The 23193-nt window shown below is 41.1% G+C and overlaps 2 protein-coding genes across 6 annotated transcripts in view; one reads left to right on the top strand and one right to left on the bottom strand.

Moving 5' to 3' along the window:
- The window catches only part of GNAL (G protein subunit alpha L), a 159987-nt gene extending 157969 nt beyond the window's left edge, over nucleotides 1-2018 (top strand). For both annotated transcript variants that reach the window (XM_054587347.1, XM_054587348.1), the window contains exon 12: nucleotides 1872-2018. In XM_054587347.1, the coding sequence (XP_054443322.1) occupies nucleotides 1872-2018 (147 nt within the window). The remainder of the gene's footprint in view (nucleotides 1-1871) is intronic.
- Nucleotides 2019-3724: 1706 nt separating this feature from the next.
- On the bottom strand, nucleotides 3725-22939 carry MPPE1 (metallophosphoesterase 1). 4 transcript variants are annotated; one of them, XM_054587343.1, is made up of 10 exons: nucleotides 22760-22939; nucleotides 13398-13791; nucleotides 11252-11360; nucleotides 9589-9692; nucleotides 8836-8910; nucleotides 7057-7165; nucleotides 6827-6919; nucleotides 6610-6732; nucleotides 5895-6035; nucleotides 3725-4941 (listed from the first exon to the last, which is right to left on the bottom strand). In XM_054587343.1, the coding sequence occupies exons 2-10, from the start codon at nucleotides 13676-13678 to the stop codon at nucleotides 4759-4761; spliced, it is 1218 nt and encodes a 405-aa protein (XP_054443318.1). In that variant the 5' UTR covers nucleotides 13679-13791; nucleotides 22760-22939; the 3' UTR covers nucleotides 3725-4758. The 4 variants fall into 4 exon arrangements, with proteins under 4 accessions (XP_054443318.1, XP_054443319.1, XP_054443316.1 ...); XM_054587344.1 differs by lacking the exon at nucleotides 22760-22939 and adding an exon at nucleotides 22409-22579; XM_054587341.1 differs by lacking the exon at nucleotides 22760-22939 and adding an exon at nucleotides 22460-22579.
- Between the last annotated feature and the right edge of the window lie 254 nt (nucleotides 22940-23193).

Here is a 23193-nt window from a genome sequence, read left to right as displayed (position 1 = left end):
CCGCAGCATCCCCTAAGTCACCATCAAGCAGATCTGTCCCTCAAACTGGAAACCACCTGCAAGCCCCAGCCCGGACCTGGACCAGAGTCTCCTCCAGGGCCAGTGCTGCCAAATCTTTTAGAGCAGAAAGTGGTAAGTGTGCAGTCACTACCCTGTGTCCTGAAACTCTTAGCGTCTGTTAGAAGCCTGCGTGTTTTCTGAGCTGTCTTCCTCATATTTACTAGATCATCTCAGATTTCTTTCACCTTGACCATTATCTCCTAAGAATGGGCCTCAGAGAATCAGGCAGCAGCCAGATGACCCAGCCAAACAGAGTCTGGAACTGCCCAGTTTTCCTTGACAAGCTTATTCCTATTATTTTTCATGAAAATTAGTTTTCTTAGAGATTTAAACTGTTTGAAATTTGCAAACTGCAACAACCTTTGTAATAACTCCATTCCTTCCAGGTGGGGAGAAACTGGTCACATTATTACAAAAGAAAGCCTATTTTCATTCACTCACTACACACTTACTCTCCTTGTGCCACATACCTCACCTCATCCTTAGGACTAAAAAGACATGTAAGTGACAGACTCCAGTGTCCTTAACTTAAAAAAAAAAAAAATTTTTTTTAATTGCTCAAGAGAAGCCCAACTACTTCTAAAAACTTCTCTCCTTTTAGGATTTTCCTAACCTGATGAACATTTGTACAACACCTTTGCAGAGCCCCAGTATTTCTCTAACGGTTGTTTCCCAAGCTTCTTTGCAGAAGAATAAGGGGTGGGAATGGAGGACATTGGGATTCCTGTGGGCAACTATGAAGCAAGTTCCATATGACCCATGCATTAGTCTGCCAGGGCTGCCATAACGAAGTCCTACAGACTAGGTGGCTTAAACAAAGAAAATTCCTCACAGTTCTGAAGGCTGAAAGTCTGAAGTCAGGGTGTGAGCAGGGTTGGTTTCTCCTGAGCCCTCTCTCCTCAGCTTGCAGATGTTCACCTTCTCCTTGCATCCTCACAGGGTGTCCTTATAAGAGGAGATAAGGGCACCCATTTTACTGATTAGCACCCACCCTAATGAACTCATCTTAACTTAATTACCTTTTTAAAGACCCTATCTTCAAGTACAGTCACACTCTGAGGTGCTGAGGGTCAGGACTTAAACATATGATTGGATGGAGGAGGAACACAATTTAGCCCATGACAACCTCTCTCCACACTGCCCGACTTAGCTTCACAATGCACATGAGCGTGTCACTCCAAGATGTCCTCACAAATCCTGACTGATGACATTTAACTCAGTGTTTCCCAGTTATCTGGCCACAAAGCACTTTTCTCCCAGAACTGTCATGAACCCTCCACTCCCAACCTGGGGACACCCTAGGAAAGGCTGAAGGTCTATGTGGAGGAGGAAGCAACATGACTGATGTGCTGTCCATACAGAACCACTAGTCATGTGTGGATATTTAAATTAAAATTAAATAAAACTAAACATTAGTCTCTGTTGCATCAGCTCAGTGTGGTGGCTACCTTATTGGCAAGGAAGATACAGAACATTTCCATTACTGCTGAAAGTTCCACTGAAAGGTTTAGACCTTCATTTCTGGAAAATTCTGTTTTCAGTGGCTGTCTTTTAATTGTTCATCCTGTCTCAAATGAATTCTAAGCTTCTGTGGGCAGGAGGTAAGCTAAGATTCTTTGGGTTTCCAGCTGTGTGTTCAGTATTTAGATACTCCCTACAGTTCTGTGTTTCTATGTCAAACAAACAAGACAACACCCCAAGCCCCCCTGCTCTTTGATCCAAGAATGAATGGGGTGGGACCTGCGTTCCCACCTGCCCCTGGGAGAAGTGGCCAGGGTTCTGCAGCTGGACGCCTTTTCTTTTCCCCCCAGAGGATCAGCACGGCGACAGGGGACGGCAAACACTACTGCTACCCGCACTTCACCTGCGCCGTGGACACGGAGAACATCCGCAGGGTGTTCAACGACTGCCGCGACATCATCCAGAGGATGCACCTCAAACAGTATGAACTCTTATGAGGCGGCCCAGGCGGTGGGCGCGCCTTCTGGCGCTGTCTCTCCGCCTGCTCTCATTTCTCTGCTACCGCACCAGGCGGACCAGTTACTTCCATACTGCCTGTCAGCCCCAAGCCATGGTAGTAAGTAGAGTTCCCACTGTCTGTCCTGCTCTGTCCCCTCCGTGTGTGACCACCAAGCCTCTGGCTACCTCTTTCCCTTCAGGTTTGGTTTGTAGCTTTTGTTCTTATTGAACAGGGCCTTCCCTAGCCTCCGCACCCCCACCCATTTGTGTCACTGCCATCAACCCATTCTCACTCGGGTGACACTGCAGTTTAATTCCTCTGGGTGGGGGTCGCTATTATTCATCCATTCAGTGATTTATTGATTAATTAAAAACTTGATAGATGGCGGAAAAGCACTTTTCCCTGAGTTATGTGGCGTGATTGTAGAGGCACATGTGTAATGCAGTAAGCCACAGCTTTCCGATTCTAACTGTAAGCTACAGACAGACAAGTGGCCACCTCCTCTGATCTGTATTAGCCCAAGATTTAGAGTAGGCCCCAAGCCAGAGTGGCAAGAAAACCTTTTTTCAGTAATATTTTGAGTATTTGCTAGCCTCAGGCATTTGAATTAAGTTACTTTGAGCCTTTTATATTTAGACAGAAAACCTACCACATTGACTACTGCAAAGATCCTGTCTAAAAATGATTCTCTAGACTTTCCCTATGCTTGGGCAACAGTCTCCTTTCATATATTCTTTTTGTTGTTATGTTATTGCTGGTTTATTACACTGTACAGGCCACAAAATGTAATATTATTTTGTATAACTACTGAAGAAAAAACCTTGTAGATCTTTGTGCCTTGATTATGGCCATACCTGTAAAAGAAGTGTGTTTTTACTGTGCTGAACAGCTAAATGTCAACATTACCCACCGCTTGCTCAAAGAAAGGGAATGAAAGATATCTGTAGAATTTAGGACATTTTATCAGGACAATGAAAAATACTCCTTAATTTTAAAAAACTGTATGTACATATATTATACATGTAACTCTTCCACATCTTACAAATAATGCTGTACTAACATCACAAGCATCTTCCAGGGAACCAAGATAAGTTTTTTTCTCTCCAGACAAGATGTTCTTGATTATTTCACTGTTTAAAGAATTTTACAAGTTCCCTGAGTGAGAACACATCAACCATTCCCACCATCAAGGCTTTTAAACCACTTATTTGGCCAGTTTCCATCATAATAGGAATAAAAAGACAAAAAAAGGTCAACATTTGTCTACCTAGAGAATCAAAAGATAACATTTTCATTTGCCATTTGAAGAAGAAACATTACTAATGTTTTATTTGAAATATGAAGTCAAAATATATGAAAGATTTGCAAACGAAGCCTCAAAAGTTATGCCACAGTGTAGCTACAAGCAAGAATCACTGTAGCAGGGACATTTTATATTCTCTCCACAGCCACAGCTTTGAGGGTAGTTCTCATAGGTCAAAGATAATTTGTAATGATATCTGAAGTTACAGTTCAACCATACCAAGCCAGAGAAGTCATACCCTGAGCAGTCATGGCCTGGCCTACATTACTTCAGAAACTTCCTTTTAGTCTTCTAGTCTTTGTTAAGTATTTTAAAGTTTATAATGTTATTAGCAATTTTAGAATCCTTTATAAACTTATCCAGTTTTAAATACTACTACTTTAGCATGAAAGGATGACAACTTTATAGACAATCAATGCAACAAATTTTATTTTTTTCATTACATTAAAAATGCACATATTTTCATTCATTAAAAATGCACATATTTTATTTCATTATCACTGAATTCCTGCCCCTCTTATCCTAAATTGTTTGATAAAACTCTCAGTTGAACTTAGACATATAAAGCAGAACTTATTTTCAGTCTTCATTGCACTTTCAAAGTAAAATATGAAGAAAAACTGAACAGATATACCTCCCTTCAGAAAAACTGAACAAATACATAAAAAATGAAATAGTTTATTGTTACATGCATTACTACTCAGTAACTCCCCAGTCACTAAACTTCCTATTTAAAAGTTTGATTGAAAAAAAGAACTAGACTCTTGGAAAAACTACATTTTATCTGACTTAAAATTATCAAGATATTTATTTTTAAATACCAAAGCCATTTCCTAGTCCATTTTTCATATTTATTTTTATCACTGACAGGCATTAAATTCAGATTTAACAACTTGGTCTGCTGGAGAGAAAAGTACTCTTTTCTAAAAAGAAGTACACAGAAGTACAAAAGTCTGTGTAAGCAATATATTCCTGCTTGTAGCATCTGTACATTTATTTTCATTGTACAGCTTTATGATATATAGGAATTCAAGAACAGCTTTTTAGGAGGACAGAAGCAAACGCGTGTTTGGTTTGTGTACCCCTAATCCCAAGTGTGCTCCAGGGCTACTGGCTCCACCGTGGGGAAGGAAGGGCTGTCTAGTGCATGCAAGTGATGACATTAATAGCGTTTACATATTGTACAGATACAATCTTCGATTATACATATATTTGATAAAATGAGAAAACACTATTGTCGTAGACTACATGTTCCATTTTTATAGCATGAGAACAGTACAATCAACTATTTATTCTGCAGCAATTTGCACCAATGATTTAGAATTTCTATGATATGCATAAAGACAGTTCACTTTGGTCTCATCTCACATGAGCACTGCCTGATGTTCAGTTTCTTTGGCTTTGATATTACTAAATGCAAAAAGTCTCTTGTTCTTCACACTGTCTTAAATTTCCTGAGCAGCTTACAACCAAAAAGAAAAGGTGAGGCTAGAAGTCCAAGGTCAACTAATATGATGACCACAAGGAACCCAACTGCTCCACAGTATGTGATCAGAACTGTGTTCTCAAAGGGAAGGTAGCACTTGGCCAGGGCAAACTCTGTGGGCGTCAGGCTGCCCTGGAAAGGAAACGAGAATGTTATACTGCAGTAAAAGCTCCATACACAGTTCAACATAACAATGTGACTTATAAACAATGGAGGAAGGGCAGCTTTCTTGGCTTACTTAGGTGAGGCATGGAAGTGGCTCTCCTCACCTGGGACTTAAGGAGGCACAGCCTTCAGCCTACCCAAGCAATGCTGAGAAGAGAAGTCAAGGGTTCCTCTAAAATATAGTGGGCATACTTGAAAGCTACTCAGAGAGGCATGGAGATTTAGAGCAATGGTCATCAAGAAACAGGAGAGTACAAGACTATTTTTCATGCCACTTGATCCTAAATTAAGCAATCTGTCACCTAGCTATACATATGCTAGAAGCATCTCAATGGGCTTTTTTTTTTTTGGTAGACATTTTTGCTATGTGGAATGACAGTGGGGAACATTGTCATTTACTACTTTGAATTTGACATGAGGTTTTCCCAATTTTTTAATGAAGTAGAAGTGCCTGACATAAAAGCAGTATGTATGTACTGGATGCTGCAACCCAATGGCAAAAGAAAGGAGCTGAAACATCAGGTGATCACTAATTGAAACAACATCTTTAATCAACTTGTCAGAGCTGTAGCATTCTTCTGCCAGAGTATATGGGCACATTTGGAAAATAAGATAAGATGGCGCAGTATAGCCAATGAAGCAATGATAGTTTCCTTAATTAAACACAGAAATTCTAATATCAGAGGACATTGCCATCCCTGAAGGATAAAACACTCTGTAAGCTGCTCCCCACCCTGCTCTGGAATAATGCCAGGAAGGTGTTCAGACAGCGGGCAGTACAACTCAGTGTGCGTGTGGAGCGGGAGAAGTTTAGTTACGGCTTTTGTATATTTTTACAGATTGCAGCAATTAATAGTTGATTACTGTGTTGATTTAAATCCTTATGAAAGCTTTGAGACAAAAATAAATGTTCACATTACCATGATGAAACTGGGGTTGTTTCTGTTCCTCCAACTGAAAGACGGCACACTGAGCTCGGGAATTCCTGCCCCATGGAGCACCTCGCAGGCACTGTGGGTGTGGCCGCTCAGGACCAGGCGAGGCTGGAGCCACCACAGCAGCTGCCGTGCCCGGGGGACAGCAAAAGGAGGTCAGTGCTTGCACACAGCCCTGCTGGGGCCCAGAGGTAGGCCACCGCTGTTTCATTAAGTTAAATATGAAATCCCTACTTCATAGAACTACTTCAATTTTTCCTTAAATTCCTTTGGTTTGTTTAGCCTCTAAGAAAAGTAAGTTCAGGCTCTTAGAATATATTCTTCTCACCCCAGATTTCATTATTGTTATAAATATTTTATAAATACATTTATATTTTATTATATATAATATATATTATATAAATATATATTTAAGAAAGAGCATTTTAAATCCCTAAAAATTTAACTCTTAAGTTCCAGTTACATTTCCAAATATATATAAGTTGGTGGAAAAACTTTGAATAAAGAAACTTGAATAGCTGAGGATATTATTAACTGGTTATTAGGAAACAGAAGTGGATTTACTAGGTGGGTGGGGAGGAACACGACGATGACACGAATATCTGAGATACTGCCCAAATCCTGCCCTCCGCCCCTCTGTCAAAACTGCAACGGTCACCTGCCTTTCAGTGATTTTTTTGAATCTGGTACACTGTCAAACCTTTTGTGAGGCCTCCTGAGAAAGCACGTCATATCTCTCCTTAAAGAGAATGCTCCTTTCTTCTGGAGGTGCGGCATCCTCCCCAGAACAGTTAGCATCACTTCTCCGGTAAAGCGGAAAATGCTGTTCAGGATTTAAACAGGAGTGAGACGTGACTTCATTAGTTCCCTGGGGGGGGTTCCACCAAATACATGGAGCTGCTTTCTCCCCAGCTCACCTGCAGAAGGACTGGGGCTGATGCCGACAGCAGCTGCCCATTCTTACAGTGGCTGGAGGGCTGTTCCTGCTGATCAGACGTCACTCCCTTGACCTAGCAAACCCATTATTCAGTGCATGGTAGGAAGGAAAAAGAGAGCTAAGAGACTGACAAAAACAAGTGTTCCAACTGGCTGTGCCCATAAAACATGCCACAACAGAACGACCTGTGTAATTCAGATGATATCCTACCTCTCGGGAGCAATTCAGTGTGTGAGAAATTTCCATGAGTTCAGCTTCTGCTTCAGAGCAAATGTTGCAGCCATCCCCTTCCAATGCGACGCTGTTGACCATCACAAAACTGAGGCACATGGGTGGAAGCAGAGAGTCAGGGGACTTTCTGTGTATTGTCTTCTTTGCAAAATTATTCCCATGAAACAAAAGCTAGGCATCCACACAGTGAAGAAACCCCCAGAACAGCTTTAAACCTCAACTCGACTAATCTGTGTTTGTAGAAGACAAGAGTCAAAACTAAGAAAACAAAAGAGCATTATTGGGAGTGGAGTCCAAGACATGGTAAAAGGATTTGTAATCCAGAACTTGTGAGAAATCCAAGAGTACAGAAGCTCTGAGGACAGACTACAACTAAGCTCAGCATCGAACTATGTGTTACTTGGGCAAGTTACTTAGCCTCTTTGTGCCTTGTCTGCAAAATGGGGATATAAATAATACACCCACACCAACATCATCAGGTCATTGTAAAAATTAAGTGAAATAATACACAGAATAGGGCCTGCCAGTATAAAGTACTCAGTGAATGTTAGCTATTGTTATTACATAAAGTGAACTACAGGCAACATTCAGTAATGTCTGTGTACTCAAGCAAACAGGCAGGGGTGGGGGGTGGGGTTGCTGGTTATTGCTGACTGGTATAGATAATCCCAAATGGAGTCAATTATCATTCTTCTTTGCAACCACTTTACTTTGGTTACATTTTCTATAACTCCAATTAAATATGCTCTTATTTCCTACACTCATAATAACCGGCCATGAAGAAGGTACCTGTCATAAAGACTTGAAATTGAAAGAATTTTAGAGATGAGTAGCTGACTAATCAAATGATATGAAATATGATCAGTGTGTTAAATTAAAATTTCTTAAACTCTATGTCCAAGGAGAAACTGTCAAGTCTCCATTATGACTCAGGAAAGGAAGCTACTAGAGGCTGTTCTACAGGCAAAGGGAAGGAATGAGCAAGCATTTGTGGAGAACCACTGAAACCTCGTCTCTGAGAGCTTCCCATAGATCTTATCATTTGATAGGCGTAGTGAACTGCTCTGGCCAAGCCAACAGAGTACTGGATACCACAGGAAGGAGATGATCAAAATAAGGAAAAAACCTCTCTCCCACCTTTTCTCTTTCCACTAAATCTGCAGCTAGAATAGTGTGTAGGCACTGCCTGCCGCACTGTGCTGCAAACACACAGACAGAGACCAGAAAGGGTCCAGAGACAGAGATGGGCACAAAAACTGCTCTGCAGAGGAGGAGCTGGAGCTGAGGGTCACACTAAAGGGTCAGGAAGCTTTGATCTAAAAATCAAGGCTGGCTGGAGAGGGGAGGGAGGTAGGCACAGAACTGCAGAGCACAGAGAGTACACTTGCCATCAAATCCGAGGACACCATAACCACAGAAACATACTCTATAAAGGGAAATAAGTAAATTTTGAACAAATGAAAAATACCCCTTTACAAAGTGGCCTGATGAAGTTTATATCACCCAGAGACAGTGCCGACAGAATAAAATTCCCTCAGTGGTTAGGCAAAGTCATGTAATCCAGTCACTGTGGGTTGTTAAGGAAAACTAGTGTGGTGACTCCAGTGGGGACCATCAATAAGGACAGCCTGGGGCACCTTCATCAGAGACCATAAACCAGGCCAGACAGACCAATGGCCTGACCCAGTGTGGCAGTCACCTTTGAAGAATTAAGTTTCCAAGGTCTAAAGGGCATAAGAATTCACAAATGATACTCACTGAATTCCTTTCCATGAAAACAGCCTTTCAGGGTGGAAAACATTCTTGAATCGTTTTATTCTGTATGTGTCCATCCTACATTCAATTATAAAAAGAAACATATTTCAGAATAAGCCCTTTTAAAATCTCTTAAGAGTTATCATGGAGACACACACACACACACACACACACACACACACACACCCTCCCCCCCCCCCCCCCTCTTCAGGATTTGAGCCCCAAACTAGCATTGTTAGTTCCGAGCTCCAGCTGGCCCCAGGTTACCAAGGTGCAACTCTCAGCTCCACTACGGACTAACCGTGAGGCCTATATGGCAAGTGACTTAGTCTCCAGGGCCTCCATTTTCCCACGGGCACAATGGATAAAATAATTGGAGCATGGTAAAGATTAAATGAGTTAATGTGTGGAAGTAAAGTGCTTAATGCAGGCTGGCACAAAAGCACTATATAATTAGCTATTAAGTCTAAATTATCTTGTTTTCCAATTCCCAAAGAAAATAACTGGCTATTAAAGGTAAGTTTTAAGTTAGAATCACCAAGGTCACACACAAGTCATTCATTTAAGAGATTTGTTGAAGGTATATGGTGCACCAAGGCAAAAATCCTTGCCCCCATGGAGCTTACATTCCAGAGCTTACATCTTACACAAATTTCCTCCCAATGGCCCAGATAAAGCTTTTCACCTCAATTGCTTAGATTCAAAATTGCGGTTAGCAAGAGTACTCGTGTTGCAATTCTTCAGTGAACTGCTTACTGGTAGTGGAAGCCAATGTCATGGTTGCCAGCAACTACCTTCAGCTGCACATGAGGCGGGTGTCTGAACATCTTCTGAAACCTCGCCACATCATCTGCCCAGGCCTGCGGGATAAAAGGTCACTGCTGAGACGTAGAGACCCTTCTCCTCACTGTGGCTCCCTATTTGACGGTGAGAAGCTAATTTCCCTATCCAAATTACATGTTCATAAAGCTAATGTAGAACTTAGAATTTCTCATTCTATGTCAAACTTCTTTTTCCAAAACTGATTTAATATTTTACTTATTTAATTTGATGCCAAATTTTAATTAAATGCTATCCCCATCTTAACCCATTAGTTGGCAACCCACCCCTCAAATATTTGGTTCATACAGTTCTTATTTCAAGATCCCCTGAAGACAACACATGGACTCCAGCTTGAGAATCACATCGGATTTGGACATGTTATAAGAACAGGCTCTTAGGAAATGCCAAGACAAGGACAAGAACAGCTTCAGCATTAGCATTTCCCTGTGGCCACAACTGAGGAAGTGAGACCTGATGACATGGGGAAAACAAAATCTAACTATGCAATCTTGAGGATTATGTTGATATAGTTCTTATTTTTTGTTAAGCTTAAAAAATATCAATTGGATACTCTAGGATAGACAACACATAGTTTAATAGTAATCAGCTTTATCCTAAAATTTTTAAGGACAGCCCAACATAGGGAAACATGCTATGTAGAGAGTTCTTCAATACATTTACAAAGACTTCACTCTAACAAATAATATTTAAAGTCAGAATAATACAAAAATCAGAATAGCATAAAATTAGAAAAACATAAAATGTTGCCCTTAATTTGGAAAAGCAACATATATATCCAATCGCATTTTATAACTAGTTGCTTTTTACATATAGCATTTCCATTATTTCATATTTAATTTTTAACCAGATTATAACGAACATTGCAACACTATAAACACTGAGTTTCTATCATATCTGGACTAAGACTTTCTTTGTACAGCTTTTGGATTGTCCTCTGAAATACCAATATTTTATAATATCTTCCAAAAAATCATTTATGACTAAACATTTTTAGCTAAGCAACAAGAAGAGCTCTTTATTATTATTATTAATTCCAGAAATGTAATAAGCAAAGCATTGGCCAGTAAGGTGAGAACTGCTTCTCCTTCCATCACCTCAATCCAGGCAGAGGAACCTCAGACTAAGGCCAATGGCTCCTTCTCCACCTCTCCCTCAGAAGAAAGGAAATAAGATACTAGCAAATAACTTATGGAGCACAATTCTTATAATTTAGTGGATAAATAAAAGAGTAAAGTCAAATTACATTTCAATGTGTATTCTGTAATTTTGGTGACAACTGAAATAGCATCCATCTTGGCAATTCTCCCTTTCCAAAAGGTTCATGGGAATGTTCTTTCCAACAAAGTGATGTCTGGCTAAACTGCATAGTTCCTACATAACAAATGTAAGGTTAATCAACCTAACTCAATATTGGTATTAGACACAGATCCTAATAATCTTCAAGACAGTCTATACATTTTTAATATAGAGACTAAGCAAAACTTCCAACCCCAGTGCTACTGCTTCATGCATTTTCTGGGTTGCCTGTAGAGGACCCCGAAAACAGGATTAGGGCACCAGGATCAGACGGTCCTACCTGAGGGGAGCTCCACTTCCCTTCATCAAAGATGTCCCCCAAAATGAAGACAACTTCCGGCTGCAACAGCCACAGAGCCGTCTGGAAGGCTCTCTCCATTTGCCATTCCCTAAAGGCATTAGGAAACAGGCATCAGTCGTTTATTAGGTGGAGCCTACATCTGTCTCATGGGCCACTTAACAGGTGAACTAAATGGTACCATTCTCCTTTTATGGCCCCACCCTTGTATTCCCATTCATTGCTTGCAAGGGCCAAAGAATCCATATTTGATTAAACATGGAGAGCAAAAGTACAAAGGAGAGTCAGGCTGCCCCTGCCACATATATCAAAGGCTGACTTTCCCTGTGTGGTACCCACAGATCAGTCTCCACACTGCACCCCAAAGCCACCAGTCAGTCATGAGAGGCCCAGGGGTCAGAGCTTAATCCAGCTTCCAAAGCCGCCAAATGGAGACTGATTTTGCACCACAATGAGGAGACAGCAGCATCTGGCTTAACTCTCACTTCTTCCTGCAGAGACCTCCATTTTTTGCCTTCAGAATTGAGGAGAGACATTGAGAGGGACAGACTAGCCAATATCAAAACTGTAAATCCTACAGACTTCAGACATAAGAGTAATCAGCCTTTAGGTGAGACAAATGAATGGAAAGAGTCTGCGATCTGGTACCTGACAAGCAATGGCTTAACATCCCAGCTCTACCCACTAACCAGTTGTGAAGTTTTGAGAATGTTGTCTACTCTCTCTGATTCCTAGTTTCTTAGTTGGTAAATGAAGATAATAAAAACCTACTTTCACAGGATTAAATGAGAGAGCATTTGTAAAGTGCTGGCACACACTAGATGTTCAAAAATGTCAGTGCTTTCTCATCCTTCCTCCTCTCCTCCCTAACCAATTCTGATCTGTGTCATTTTTCTAAGGATCCCAGCTCTTCCCTTCTTTTTAAGGCATGTTCTTGGCTGCTTCCCTCAACACCTCCTGCAAAGGGGAATGTTCTATCCTAGGGCATATAAATGGAAGACAGTCATTTCTGGTCAGAGGGGACTTTTCAGGACCCATGTAAACTGCTGCATGGTACATCTTCACTCAAGATACCTCTCAAAATACACTTCTCAGCTTTTTTTTACTTAATGTTATTTGTCCTGGAGAAGAAAGCACCTAGAAACAGCAGGAGCAACAGGACAGGGAAGACTACATGGAGGACCACTCATAAATAAAGCACAATTTGTAAGGCACAAACAAGGGCAAAGGAGCTCTATCTTATCCCGGTCTTCTCTATGTCATGCCTCTTCTGGTTTAAAACTACGAGTAGAAGAGTGTTTCTGCCCCTCCATCTGTCCTTTCATCTTGTCTTCTTCACCCACCTCAGGGGACATCACACATCTCCCCCTGCCACCCAACCTAAGGTTCATTTATATCCAAAGCACTCCAAGGACATTCCAACTTGCAGGAATAGGCTATAACAGGAAAACCTTGAAGACTTAATGCTAAGCGAAATAAGCCAGTCACAAAAGGACAATTACAGTTACACTTATATAAAAATGATTAAGAGGGTAACTTTTATGTTATGTGTTTCACCACAATTAAATTTTTTAAAAAGCCTTCTATGGGAAAGCAGATGGACTACATCGGGCAGGTCTAGGTTGGAGAGAACAGGAGCTGATCTTCTCCCCAGGGAGAAAGCCACAAGCCTGCTCTGCTCCCCCTGCTGCCCAGGGTGGACAAAAACCAAGTGAGCTCAAAATCACACCAGTGACTTTGAGAGGAGTCCACCAACCCAGCTCTGTGTCCTCCCCGCCAAGGGGTAAGGGAAACCTACCTTTGCTGACCACAGCCATGTGCTGGGCATTGCCGCGGGCATTTTCTTCACCAGTTTCTCTTATTAACCCAGTTACAAACAAGGAGGCAGAGACAGGCTCACAGGGCCCTGGTAACTTGTCCAAAGTCATGAGACTCAAACCCAGACCTGCCTTCCAAATTCTGGGTCCTTATATATAACAGATGCTCAGAAAAGTCAAATATCCCATGTTTTCCTTTGAGAGGAAAGGATAAATGAGTACCCTAAAGCCATTAAACCTGACCTGGGGGGAAGAGGACTACACCTTTTTGCCTACAGAATTTCAGAAGGACTCCGGATTTTAGCTCCTACCTTCGTAATTTGTCTAGCCAGTGGCCTCTTACTTCCCCAAGCAAGTGGGTATCAGCCAAAAACATGGCTTTCAGGCCAGATTCACGAGTCTCTTGTTCACTCTCATAGGCTGGAGTTTTCACCTCAGGCCAATTACACCGAAAGATAACTAAGTAATAGATTAAAAATTCACAAAATAGAAGAACAGCAAAGACAACAGCTATGAGTTTCAACAGCAAGTAACTCCTCCTCTTTAACAGATGAAAATTCAGTCTTCCAAACCCAAATCTGATAGCAGCCATTTCTCCAGCTGAGGAGCTACCAGCAACCAAGATTCAGATCCATCAAGAATTCACCATGAGGGAACTAAAATCCTGGGTAAGACACAGACGCTGTTCAGGTCTTAGCCATGTACCTATAGGGAAAAGCGAAAGGATTGGATTATATTTCTTAGTAATGCCATTATCACTAGTTCCCTTCAATTAAGAACTAATGAGATATAGAATTCTATATGCACTCCCAAATGAACAAATTGTCCTCTACTCTTACAATAATACTGTATGTGTGATTACTGATAAGGATAACAACTGGTTATGCCAGAATAATGCTATTAGAATTCCCTCCCACTAAAATGATAAAATTTTCTCACCATTTTGTAAATCATTAAATGAAAATGGATCAGATGGATGCTTTAGGTAGTAGACATGATAGGGAAAGTTAACACATTATTTGAATGTAACTTGATGCCTAAAAGGATTCACCACCACCTCTGGGACCTTAAAAATCAATAGGTCATAAACCCTCTGTAATGTGTTACTGTGGGTTCATTACTTTTCTACACTCTTTTCCACAAAAGTGAATATTCACACACAGTGTCCTTCAGAGATCCAAGAAATACATTCCAATCTCAGCTCTGGGCTCAAAGGCCATGATCTGACAGAGCCATCTCTGAAAATGGCATTCAGGTATTTTGCCATGTATAATTCACACCCACGTTTTTGTGCGCATTATGCAGGGGGTTATTATACCTCTGGTATGCAATCATTATACCCATGTCTGATGAGCATCCTTATTTTTCCCTCAAAAATGTAGGCAAAAAGTGTGTATTATACAGAGCAAAATATGGTATATATTTTCACAACATGGGCTTTTCATCTGCATATTAGCCTTAAAACTCTGGATGGCCTTCTGTAGTAAGATATATATGAGCAGTGGCATCTCTATGGGAAGCTTTAAAATGTTTATGGATTCACCTGAGTCATAGATGAACTTTGCATTGTATAAAGAAAGCATGTATTTCTTCCTTTTAATTGAATTTACTGGGGTGACATTGGTTAACAAAATTATACAGGTTTCAGGTGCACAATTCCACAATATATCATCTGTACACTGTAATGTGTGTTCGTCACCCCAATCAAGTCTCTCCATGTCAAGTCTGAAAGCATCAATTTTTGGCACCCCTGAAGAGGATTGCCAGTTAATAAAGGTTAATACAAGGATTGCCTGAGATCGGATATAAGAGGTAACATTCTACTTAAGGTTCCTCAATTAATGCTCAAGGCAAAAATCTTAAAATGAACTGACCTGGCAGCTATGGAACACTCAGCTGTGGGAGCAGCTCCAGAGGTCTTGCAGGACAGGAGACTGGGAGAGACTCTAACCACAGATCCTACCTGAGCCACAAATAAAGGAAATCTTTTTCTGCAAAGATGATTTTCTAAGATGACTCTAGGAACCTTCCTATGGTTGACAAGCAAGGAAGGAGCCAGGGACACTCATTTCTGTAGTGCCTGAAATAATCTCTGTGAAATGCAGTTTTCACAACTGTTCACATTTGCACATAAGCCCTGGCCCCTATAAAGCCCTTCACTTATTTCGTGGTGGTGTTCTATCATAAGTGACCACTATATTTGGAAAAATTTTAAAACCTTACCCAAAGAAAAATAAACAGGGACAAATGTATTTTGGACCATTATCAAAAGTGCAAAACATAACCCCAGAATTGAAAATACCTTCTTATAAAACTGATAAAATGAGGAAACCTCTTTGGGATTACTCAAATGTAGCACTGACAGTTGTTCTGCTGTGCTATGAAGTACTGTACTCACTCCCATCTGTGGCTTTTCAGAACAGATGAAATGATACCATAGGAGTAAAATGAAGGCTCTGGGTGTCAAGTCTTTATCATGCCTCAGTCTGCACTCAAATGGCATTAAACACAGTAAGCACTCTATTAGATTAAAGAGGGAACAGTGCACAAGTGCTAGATGTTAAATATGACCTCTCAGAGAGGTCAGGAACAGCTGTGAATGTAACCTGGGATCACTGCTCTTACTGGAGGTCCAGTTAGCAAATCCACAATGTCTTTATCAACCAGGTCCAGATCATTAGTGATGACATGCCATACCTCATGCTCTCTACTTAGAACCGCCTCACCACCTCTGTTGTCTCTAAGGTTGAACCACACGTGCCACATAACTGGAGTCAACATATACTTTATCTTCCAAATGGGGATGTCTTTGAGAGTGAAAAGTGGCACTAACACAAATAAAAACTGACCTATGGTATAAATTAGGACTGTCCCAGGCAACTCATGATGTGTAGGCATCCTGTGGATCATCCTATCCTATAAAGCTTGTATTCAATGTTGCAGACTAGGAGAAAGTCATCCATCTATATGCAATGAAACTTTAGAATCATTGAACAAATGTGAATAACATTCTCCAGTGTGTCTAAGGCCATAGATTCTCTATTTCACTGATATTCATAAAAGACAGAAGAGAGACTCTATAATAATGAGAATATCCTTTAAGACCATCTAATTTCCCTTGTTATTCAATAAAATATATGAAAAGTGATCATTTGATCTTACTATTTTTCTTTCAGAAGGCCTAAAAATCTCCTAAATCATAAAAGCTGAGGCTAAAGCAGCAGCTGAAACATACTAAAACTTTAATGTTTTCCTAGACCACAGAGAATGAGTTGAGAGGGAACCCCAATCTTCTGGTGTTGGGTGTTGAATTCTTCTAGTATGCAAGACTTGGCTCTACGTTTCCCAAGATGAAAACCAGAATGACAGCTTTATAATTGTTCTTCTACACCCACATCTTCAATCAGAGAGAACTGTGTTTCAGGAGTGATGACTAAGATCAGGAAAGAGAGACGAGTGGTCTGGAAACCAGAAAGGCGATGCCGCCTTCCCAAGTGCAGCCCACACAGTGGGATTCAGGGACAAGAGAGAACACAAAACTTCAGTCCTCAAGATTCCCTGGACCAAAAAGTGCAGGACAGATGACACGAAGAAGCAAGCCATGGGTTTGCACTCACAGGCCACACAGCTCCCCGTGACCTGATTCCCATGCACACTTGATCCTGCAGAGCCCTCTCAGCTGGGCCCACTGCCTCCAGGCTACTGCTGCCAGGGTGACTCATTTGTCAGCCTAGATAAGGAGGGCACTGCGCAAAGAACCAAAGGTTAGGAGAGCCCTGGCCCTTCTCTCAAACTCCTTACTTTTCTTTCCACAGAGAAATAAAAATTATCTGAGGGGAAAGGAAAGAGGAAGAATGAGAGCAAGCAAGCTACCTGTTGTTGTTACTAACTTTCTTGAGAAAACCCTAATACTATGTGAATCATCTATGGTATAATGTGATTATCTTTAAAAAAAAGGAACTTGTCTTCAGAGTGAAAACCATATTTGAAATTTCTGGCATCAAATCCTTAAACAGAATTCCTTATATTCAAGTCTTGGAAAACTACTTCTTTTCCTCTATCCAAAACTCATTGTATGACTCATCAAACCAGTATTCCCAATATTGCCTTCAATGTTAAGGCCAAAGCATATCATCCCCTTTTATTCTGAAATGCAGAGTAGTTTTCAGGACAGATGAGGGTGGGGGAAGGAGCCCATTCTCTCCCTGGAAATGGCACTGCAGGGCTACCGTGGCAGGCACCATTCAAAGTCAGACATCACTCAGGAAGATAGCACTCCTACCTGATGGTTGCTTCCAAATGGGTATAAACTGATCTTCTACTTGTGCTTACCCTTAAGCCAGCCTCAGGCACAGAACTGTTTCCTCACTTTCGGACACAGCTAAAGGAAACCTGCTGGACACCAGCAGTTAAGAGCACTGAAGGCTTTCCCATGCAGAAAAATGGAAAACCTCAGAGAAGCTGCTTGCTCCTCTTTCAGAATTTTATCCTGTGTCAGAGAAAATCTGAGAGAGAGAGAGAATCTATGTTGAATCTATGAGAATCTATGAGAATCTATGTTGAATGGAAAAGGACCCAACCTGCAGCTCTGCTCTATAACCTTGGGCAAGCCACGGACTCTTTCTGAGCCGCAAAAATGAGGACCACAGTGCCTACTTCGGATGATGTTGTGCAGATGGGTAGAAATGATGTTCATGAAAGTACGTTAGCCCTTGCCAGGCAGCTCAATTGGTTAGAGTTTTGTCCCAATATACCAAGGTTGTGGGTTTGATCCCTGGTCAGGACACATACAAGAAGGAACAAAAGAATGCATAAATAAATGGAACAATGAAGTGATGTTTCTCTTCCTCTCTCTCTCTCCCCCGCCCCACCCCTTCCTCTCTCTAAAATCAATAATTTTTTTTTTAATGGAAGTGTTTTTAAAAAGTAAATCTACCTATGAGGCAGCTATGTCAGGATTAGATTACAGAATAAACCTTACAATCTGAAGAATTCCAACAGGCTCAATACAATAATTCAAATAGCTAAAATGAGGATAGGGGGAATGAAGACCAGCAGAGAACAAAGGCCAATAATTGGAGGAAATCTAGAAGCTGTGGCCACCTTGGGCCGAGCCTGGTTTTCTCCATTCATTTACTGAGATGCACTTTCTAACACTTCACATCTGAAGTCCCATACCCTTTCCTCACTAAAAGTAAACCTTAAATTTTATCTCAATCATAATAAATAGGTCAATGGTTTAAAATCACCACAGCCACACAACCTAAATAACTAAATGCTACTATTATCCTTTCCATGCCCAGGCTCGTACAAGCTAATGGAAAGAAAATGTGTTACCCTAAACTAAATGAAAGGAGGGTCTGGTCCTTCATCAGAGCAGCGTGGCTACTACACCCAGGCCCAGTGCAACCACTTCTCCCTGCCTCATCAATAAGTACAGGGGAGAGAAATGTGTTTATTCATCTTGTATCACTGGACTATAAAACCAGGAAATGGGAGGTTTGAATAAAAACAATATTCTGTATGTTGCTTTCTTGTAAGTGATGGATAATTCTGTCCACATTAGAAACTTTCCTTTGCACAAGCAGGTTTGAGTTCAAAAAGCAAAATTACTAAAACGTTATTGTTTCCACTCCCCAAATTCAATCTGCCAGTATTAGTAAACTCATCAAATGATAACCCATCAGGAAAACTACAGAGGCCTCCCAACCACAGTTCGGTCTGGTCTAGAACCAAAAGGCAGACACGCGCCTCTCATGACCCCTCCTGATCTGTCAGTAAGGAAACCAGATTCAGTGTTAAAGGTCCTGAAAGTCCCTGGTAAGAACTAAAGTGCTGCATGTGCGGTATTTTGATTTCTACTCCATTACACTTCTTATTCCTAATATCACAGATGGCGGCTCTAAAAAAAAACAGCCCAGGCCCTGGCTGGTGTGGCTGAGGATTGGGCATTGTGCAGCAAACCGCAGGTCTCTGCTTTGATTCCCAGTCAGGGCACATGCCTGGGTTGCGGGCCAGGGCCCTGGCTGGGGCCCTGTGAGAGGCAGCTGATGGATGTTTCTCTTGTACACTGATGTTTTGCTCCCTTTCTTTCTCCTTCCCTTCCCCTCTCTCTAAAAATAAGTAAATAAAATTAAAAAAAAAAAAAAAAAAAACCTATCCTAGAATTTTTCTGGAAGCTAAAATTGACCCATCACTAGTTTATAAAATTAGTTTGGTGGTTTGTGACCAGAATTTTAAAAACTACAACAAAACAGAATACTAACCTACACTACACATAGTAAAGGCAAGACATAGCGAAGTTTATTTCACAAAACTGTGTGTACTGGTTATGATGTACAATGCATATCTTATTGCACTAGGCTCTAAGCTCCCTTAGACAGGGAGTTTGCCTTGTTCACCTTCATATCCCTCCTTCTTTCTGGTACCTGCAATCAACAGGTGCTCAGTAAATGTCTGTGGCATTAATGGCTTCCATTTAGACTTCCGTCCCCAAACATTTTACAGCTATACATATTATTACTCTTTTGGTCCGTCATCTGCTTTTATTTTTAAAGATCTTATTTATTTATTTTTAGAGAGGAGAAGGAAGAAAGCGAGGGAGAGAAACATCAATGTGTGGTTGCCCCTTGCTGGCCACACCCCCAAACCAGGCACATGCCCTAGACTGGGAATCAAACCGGCAACCCTTTGGTTCGCAAGCTGGCACTCAATCCACTTACACCAGCCAGGGCCACCATCTGCTTTTAAATGCTTAACAGCCTACATCACAGGAAGAAAATATAGAAGTTGTTCCTTTATCCTTTGAAGAAAGGGCCAGGCAGAAATTTAAAGACTGGCAAAGAAGTACACAGAACAAACATCTCATCAGCCCTGTATTGAGCTCTTACAAACAAAACACTTGAATAGCTCTCTGGTGAATAGGGAAGTAATGACAATCTTCCCTAAGCCTCTTTGGAGAAAACAGCTGAAAAGGGAAGTACACAGAAATACCTGGTAGCTCCTAGATCCTCCCCTAGACCCCAGGCTTTGTAATACAGGCAGCTGCAGAAGTCTCTGTCCCAGCTATGTTATTTTCCAGTGTGTGATCTCAGGCAAATCACTAAAATAAAGGGCGGGGGGGGGGGGGGGGCCGGAGAGACAGGACAGGGTGCTTATAAACAACAAGAAAAAAGGAAAAATACAGAATAAACCAAGTGTTGGCAAAAATATAGGGAAACTGGAACTCTTGTGCACTGCTGGTAGGAAAAACAGTATGGTGTTTCCTCAAAAAACTAAAAATAGAATTATCCTATGATCAAGCGGTTTCACTTCTAGATATATACTCAATTGAAATCAGGGACTGAAACAGATATTTGTACACCTATGTTCACAGCAGCATTATTCACAATAGCTAAAAGGTGGGAAAAAAACAAATACCTGTCAATGAATAAGTGGAAAAATAAAATGTGTGTGTGTGTATGTGTATATATATATAAAAATTCAGCCCTTTAGAAAGTAAAAAAAAAAATTTTTGACACATGCTACAGCATGAATGAAGCTTGAGGACACATGCTTAATGAAATAAGCTAGTCACAAAAAAAATACTGTATGATCCCATTTATGAGTTACCTAGGGTACTCAAATTCATAGAAAGAGAGTGGAATGGCAGTTGCCAGGAGCTGGGGAAGGGAAAATAGGGGATTGTAGTTTCATATGCATAGAGTTTCAGTTTCATAAGACAAAAAAGCTCTAGGGATTAGTTGGGAAACAATGTGAATAGACTCAACTCTAAACTATACACTTAAAAGTGAATAAATGGTTCAAGGGAATGAGAAGACTAGCCCCAGACTAGGAGAAAATATTTGCAAAAGACATATCTGATAAACAATTGTTATCCAACATATACAAAGAAACCTTAAACCACAATAAGAAAACTGCTCCAAAAATGCCATTAGAAATTGGCAAGACGGTAAATTTTATGTGTATTTACCATATTTTCTTAATTTATAAGTTATGAAATTCTAATACATATTACAGAATGGATGAATCTTGAGGACATTATGCTAATTGAAATATGCCAGTCACAGGATGACAAATGCTATGATGACTGCATTTATTGAGAAACCTAGAGTAGTCAAATTCCTAGAGACAGAAGTAGAACAGTGGGTACCAGCGGCTGGAGGAGGAGGGATGGGGAGTTATTATTTAATGGATATGGAGTTTCAGTTTGCGAAGATGAAAAAGTTCTGGAAAAGGATACTGGTGATAGTTGTAGAACAATGTGAACGTACTTAATGCAACTGAACTGTACACTTTAAAATGGTTAGAATGGTAAATTTTATGTTATGTAGGTTTTGCCACAACTTTTTTTTTAAAAAGAACATAAACACACATAGAACCCTACAAGATAACAATATCCCATAACAAGGGCTTTCTCTCAGAGTTAAATCCATTACTTATAAATTTTGTTTTCAAAAGTCTTAGGAGCCTTATGTTTAGGGGTATATCACTGAGTCACCTTCTCTCTTTCTAAGGAACATAACTAGTAGATAAGACTGTATTAAATATAAAAGCTGTAAGATGGCTTATGTTGCCCCAAATCGGAGCACCTTTACCTTAAATAAAACAGAAAATGTGAGTTTGTTGCTGAATAATCTTTGACTCAGCTGTTACTGAAGTGGAAAATGCATCACTTCTTAAAAGGCACATGGCTGCTGCTCTGTGGCACACAGATAAGGAGTCTGACCAATAATAAAGCTAAAAAAAAAGAAAAAGCTGAGAACCACATAGCTAAAGAAAAATGACCTTATGCTGTTGTTCAAGAATGGGCCTTTTAAGTTATAGTATAAAATATATATACAAGGTGCATATACAGCATTGTTCTATATTGCCCAACACATAAGTATAGTAGCTGCAATCCATAATAGGGAGCAAAATAATTTATCCATTGACTAATTTTTATCTTAAAAGTTTTAGAATATCTAAATTCCCTCTCCCCAAAAAAAAGCATTAAAAAATGTTTACTACGCACCGACCTGTAATTTTTTTCTCTTACTTGCTCATTATCTTAAATATATTATTACCACAATGTTGTCAATGGCTATTCGTGGTTAAAATTTTCATCTTAAATGGTATTTTAAAATAAATTTTTTTCAATCTACATCAGTAAACTAGGAAGTGAGAAACTCCTACGATTTAATAACATGGGTCTTACTTAAGTGATAGTGACTTTCTACCAAATAAATAATCTCCGAAATACTGTTTTTTTTCAATAGGTTAACTTGTGACCTTAAAAGAGCATGGTGTTACCAGTTTTCAGTGACACGAAATATCAACTAACCTGGAAGTAAAAAATATTATAAGGATCACAACGATAACTGTAAAACCCTACTTGCTCTGGGTGCTCAGCACGGCACAGGGCAGATCCCAAAGCAAAGCGCCCCCGGCGAGGGCCCCAACATTTCCCGGGTCCTCTGAGCGACGCCAGGTAGCCTCGCAGCTTCCTGTTTCCGCATTGGCTGGCTCGGCTTGCGGCCCTGGAACCCCGCCCCGCGACGTAAAGCCAGTCGGAAAAACCAGGAATCGGGGAGAAAGGCGGAGCGTGCGGGAGGAAAAGTCAGTTGGGCACGGAAAAGGCCATTAGGACGAGAGACCGCCTCTGTCCAGGCCACAGGAGGTGACATGGGCTTACCGTGTGCTTGGTTCCCGGCCTCCTGGCAAGGCAAGTGGGGCGCAGCCTGAGTAATTGCTTTTTTTTTATTTTGTATTTTTTTCTATTACCATTTAGACCTCTTACGACCTCCTACCCCCAGCCATCACCACTCTGTAGTCCATGTCTTTGAGCCCTTTATCCTTTTTGATCAATCCCTCCACCCCCTCACCGCCCCACCCCAACTAGTAATTGCTGCTTTAATGCACGACCTCCGCCAGCCCGGAGCTCCGGGCGGGAGAGGCTGGCTTCCGCCCTCCCCCTGGCCGAGCTGCAGCGCGTTCTAGGCGCTCCCCGCAGAGCTACAGTGAGTGGCTCAGCGTCCGCCCCAGGACCGCCCTCAGGACCGCCCTCAGGACCGCCCTCAGGACCGCCCTCAGGACCGCCCCCAGGACCGCCCCCAGGACCGCCCCCAG

This window comes from Pteronotus mesoamericanus, unplaced genomic scaffold (genome assembly GCF_021234165.1).
Source record: "Pteronotus mesoamericanus isolate MK-2021 breed Mesoamerican mustached bat unplaced genomic scaffold, CSHL_Meso_final scaffold_118, whole genome shotgun sequence".
NCBI lineage: Eukaryota > Metazoa > Chordata > Mammalia > Chiroptera > Mormoopidae > Pteronotus > Pteronotus mesoamericanus.
This window is presented reverse-complemented; position numbering and strand designations above follow the sequence as displayed.

Bases quoted from the DNA above. Each gene is read 5' to 3' on its own strand.
- MPPE1 (XM_054587343.1), bottom strand. From the start codon at position 13,678: ATGGCTGCTATCAGATTTGGGTTTGGAAGACTGAATTTTCATCTGTTA. The intron at 11,361-13,397 runs GTAGGAGCTAAA...TAATGCCTTTAG, and splicing joins TGGCTAGACAAATTACGAAG to GGAATGGCAAATGGAGAGAG. The intron at 6,733-6,826 runs GTGAGCTGGGGA...AATCCTGAACAG, and splicing joins CAGCCCCAGTCCTTCTGCAG to CATTTTCCGCTTTACCGGAG.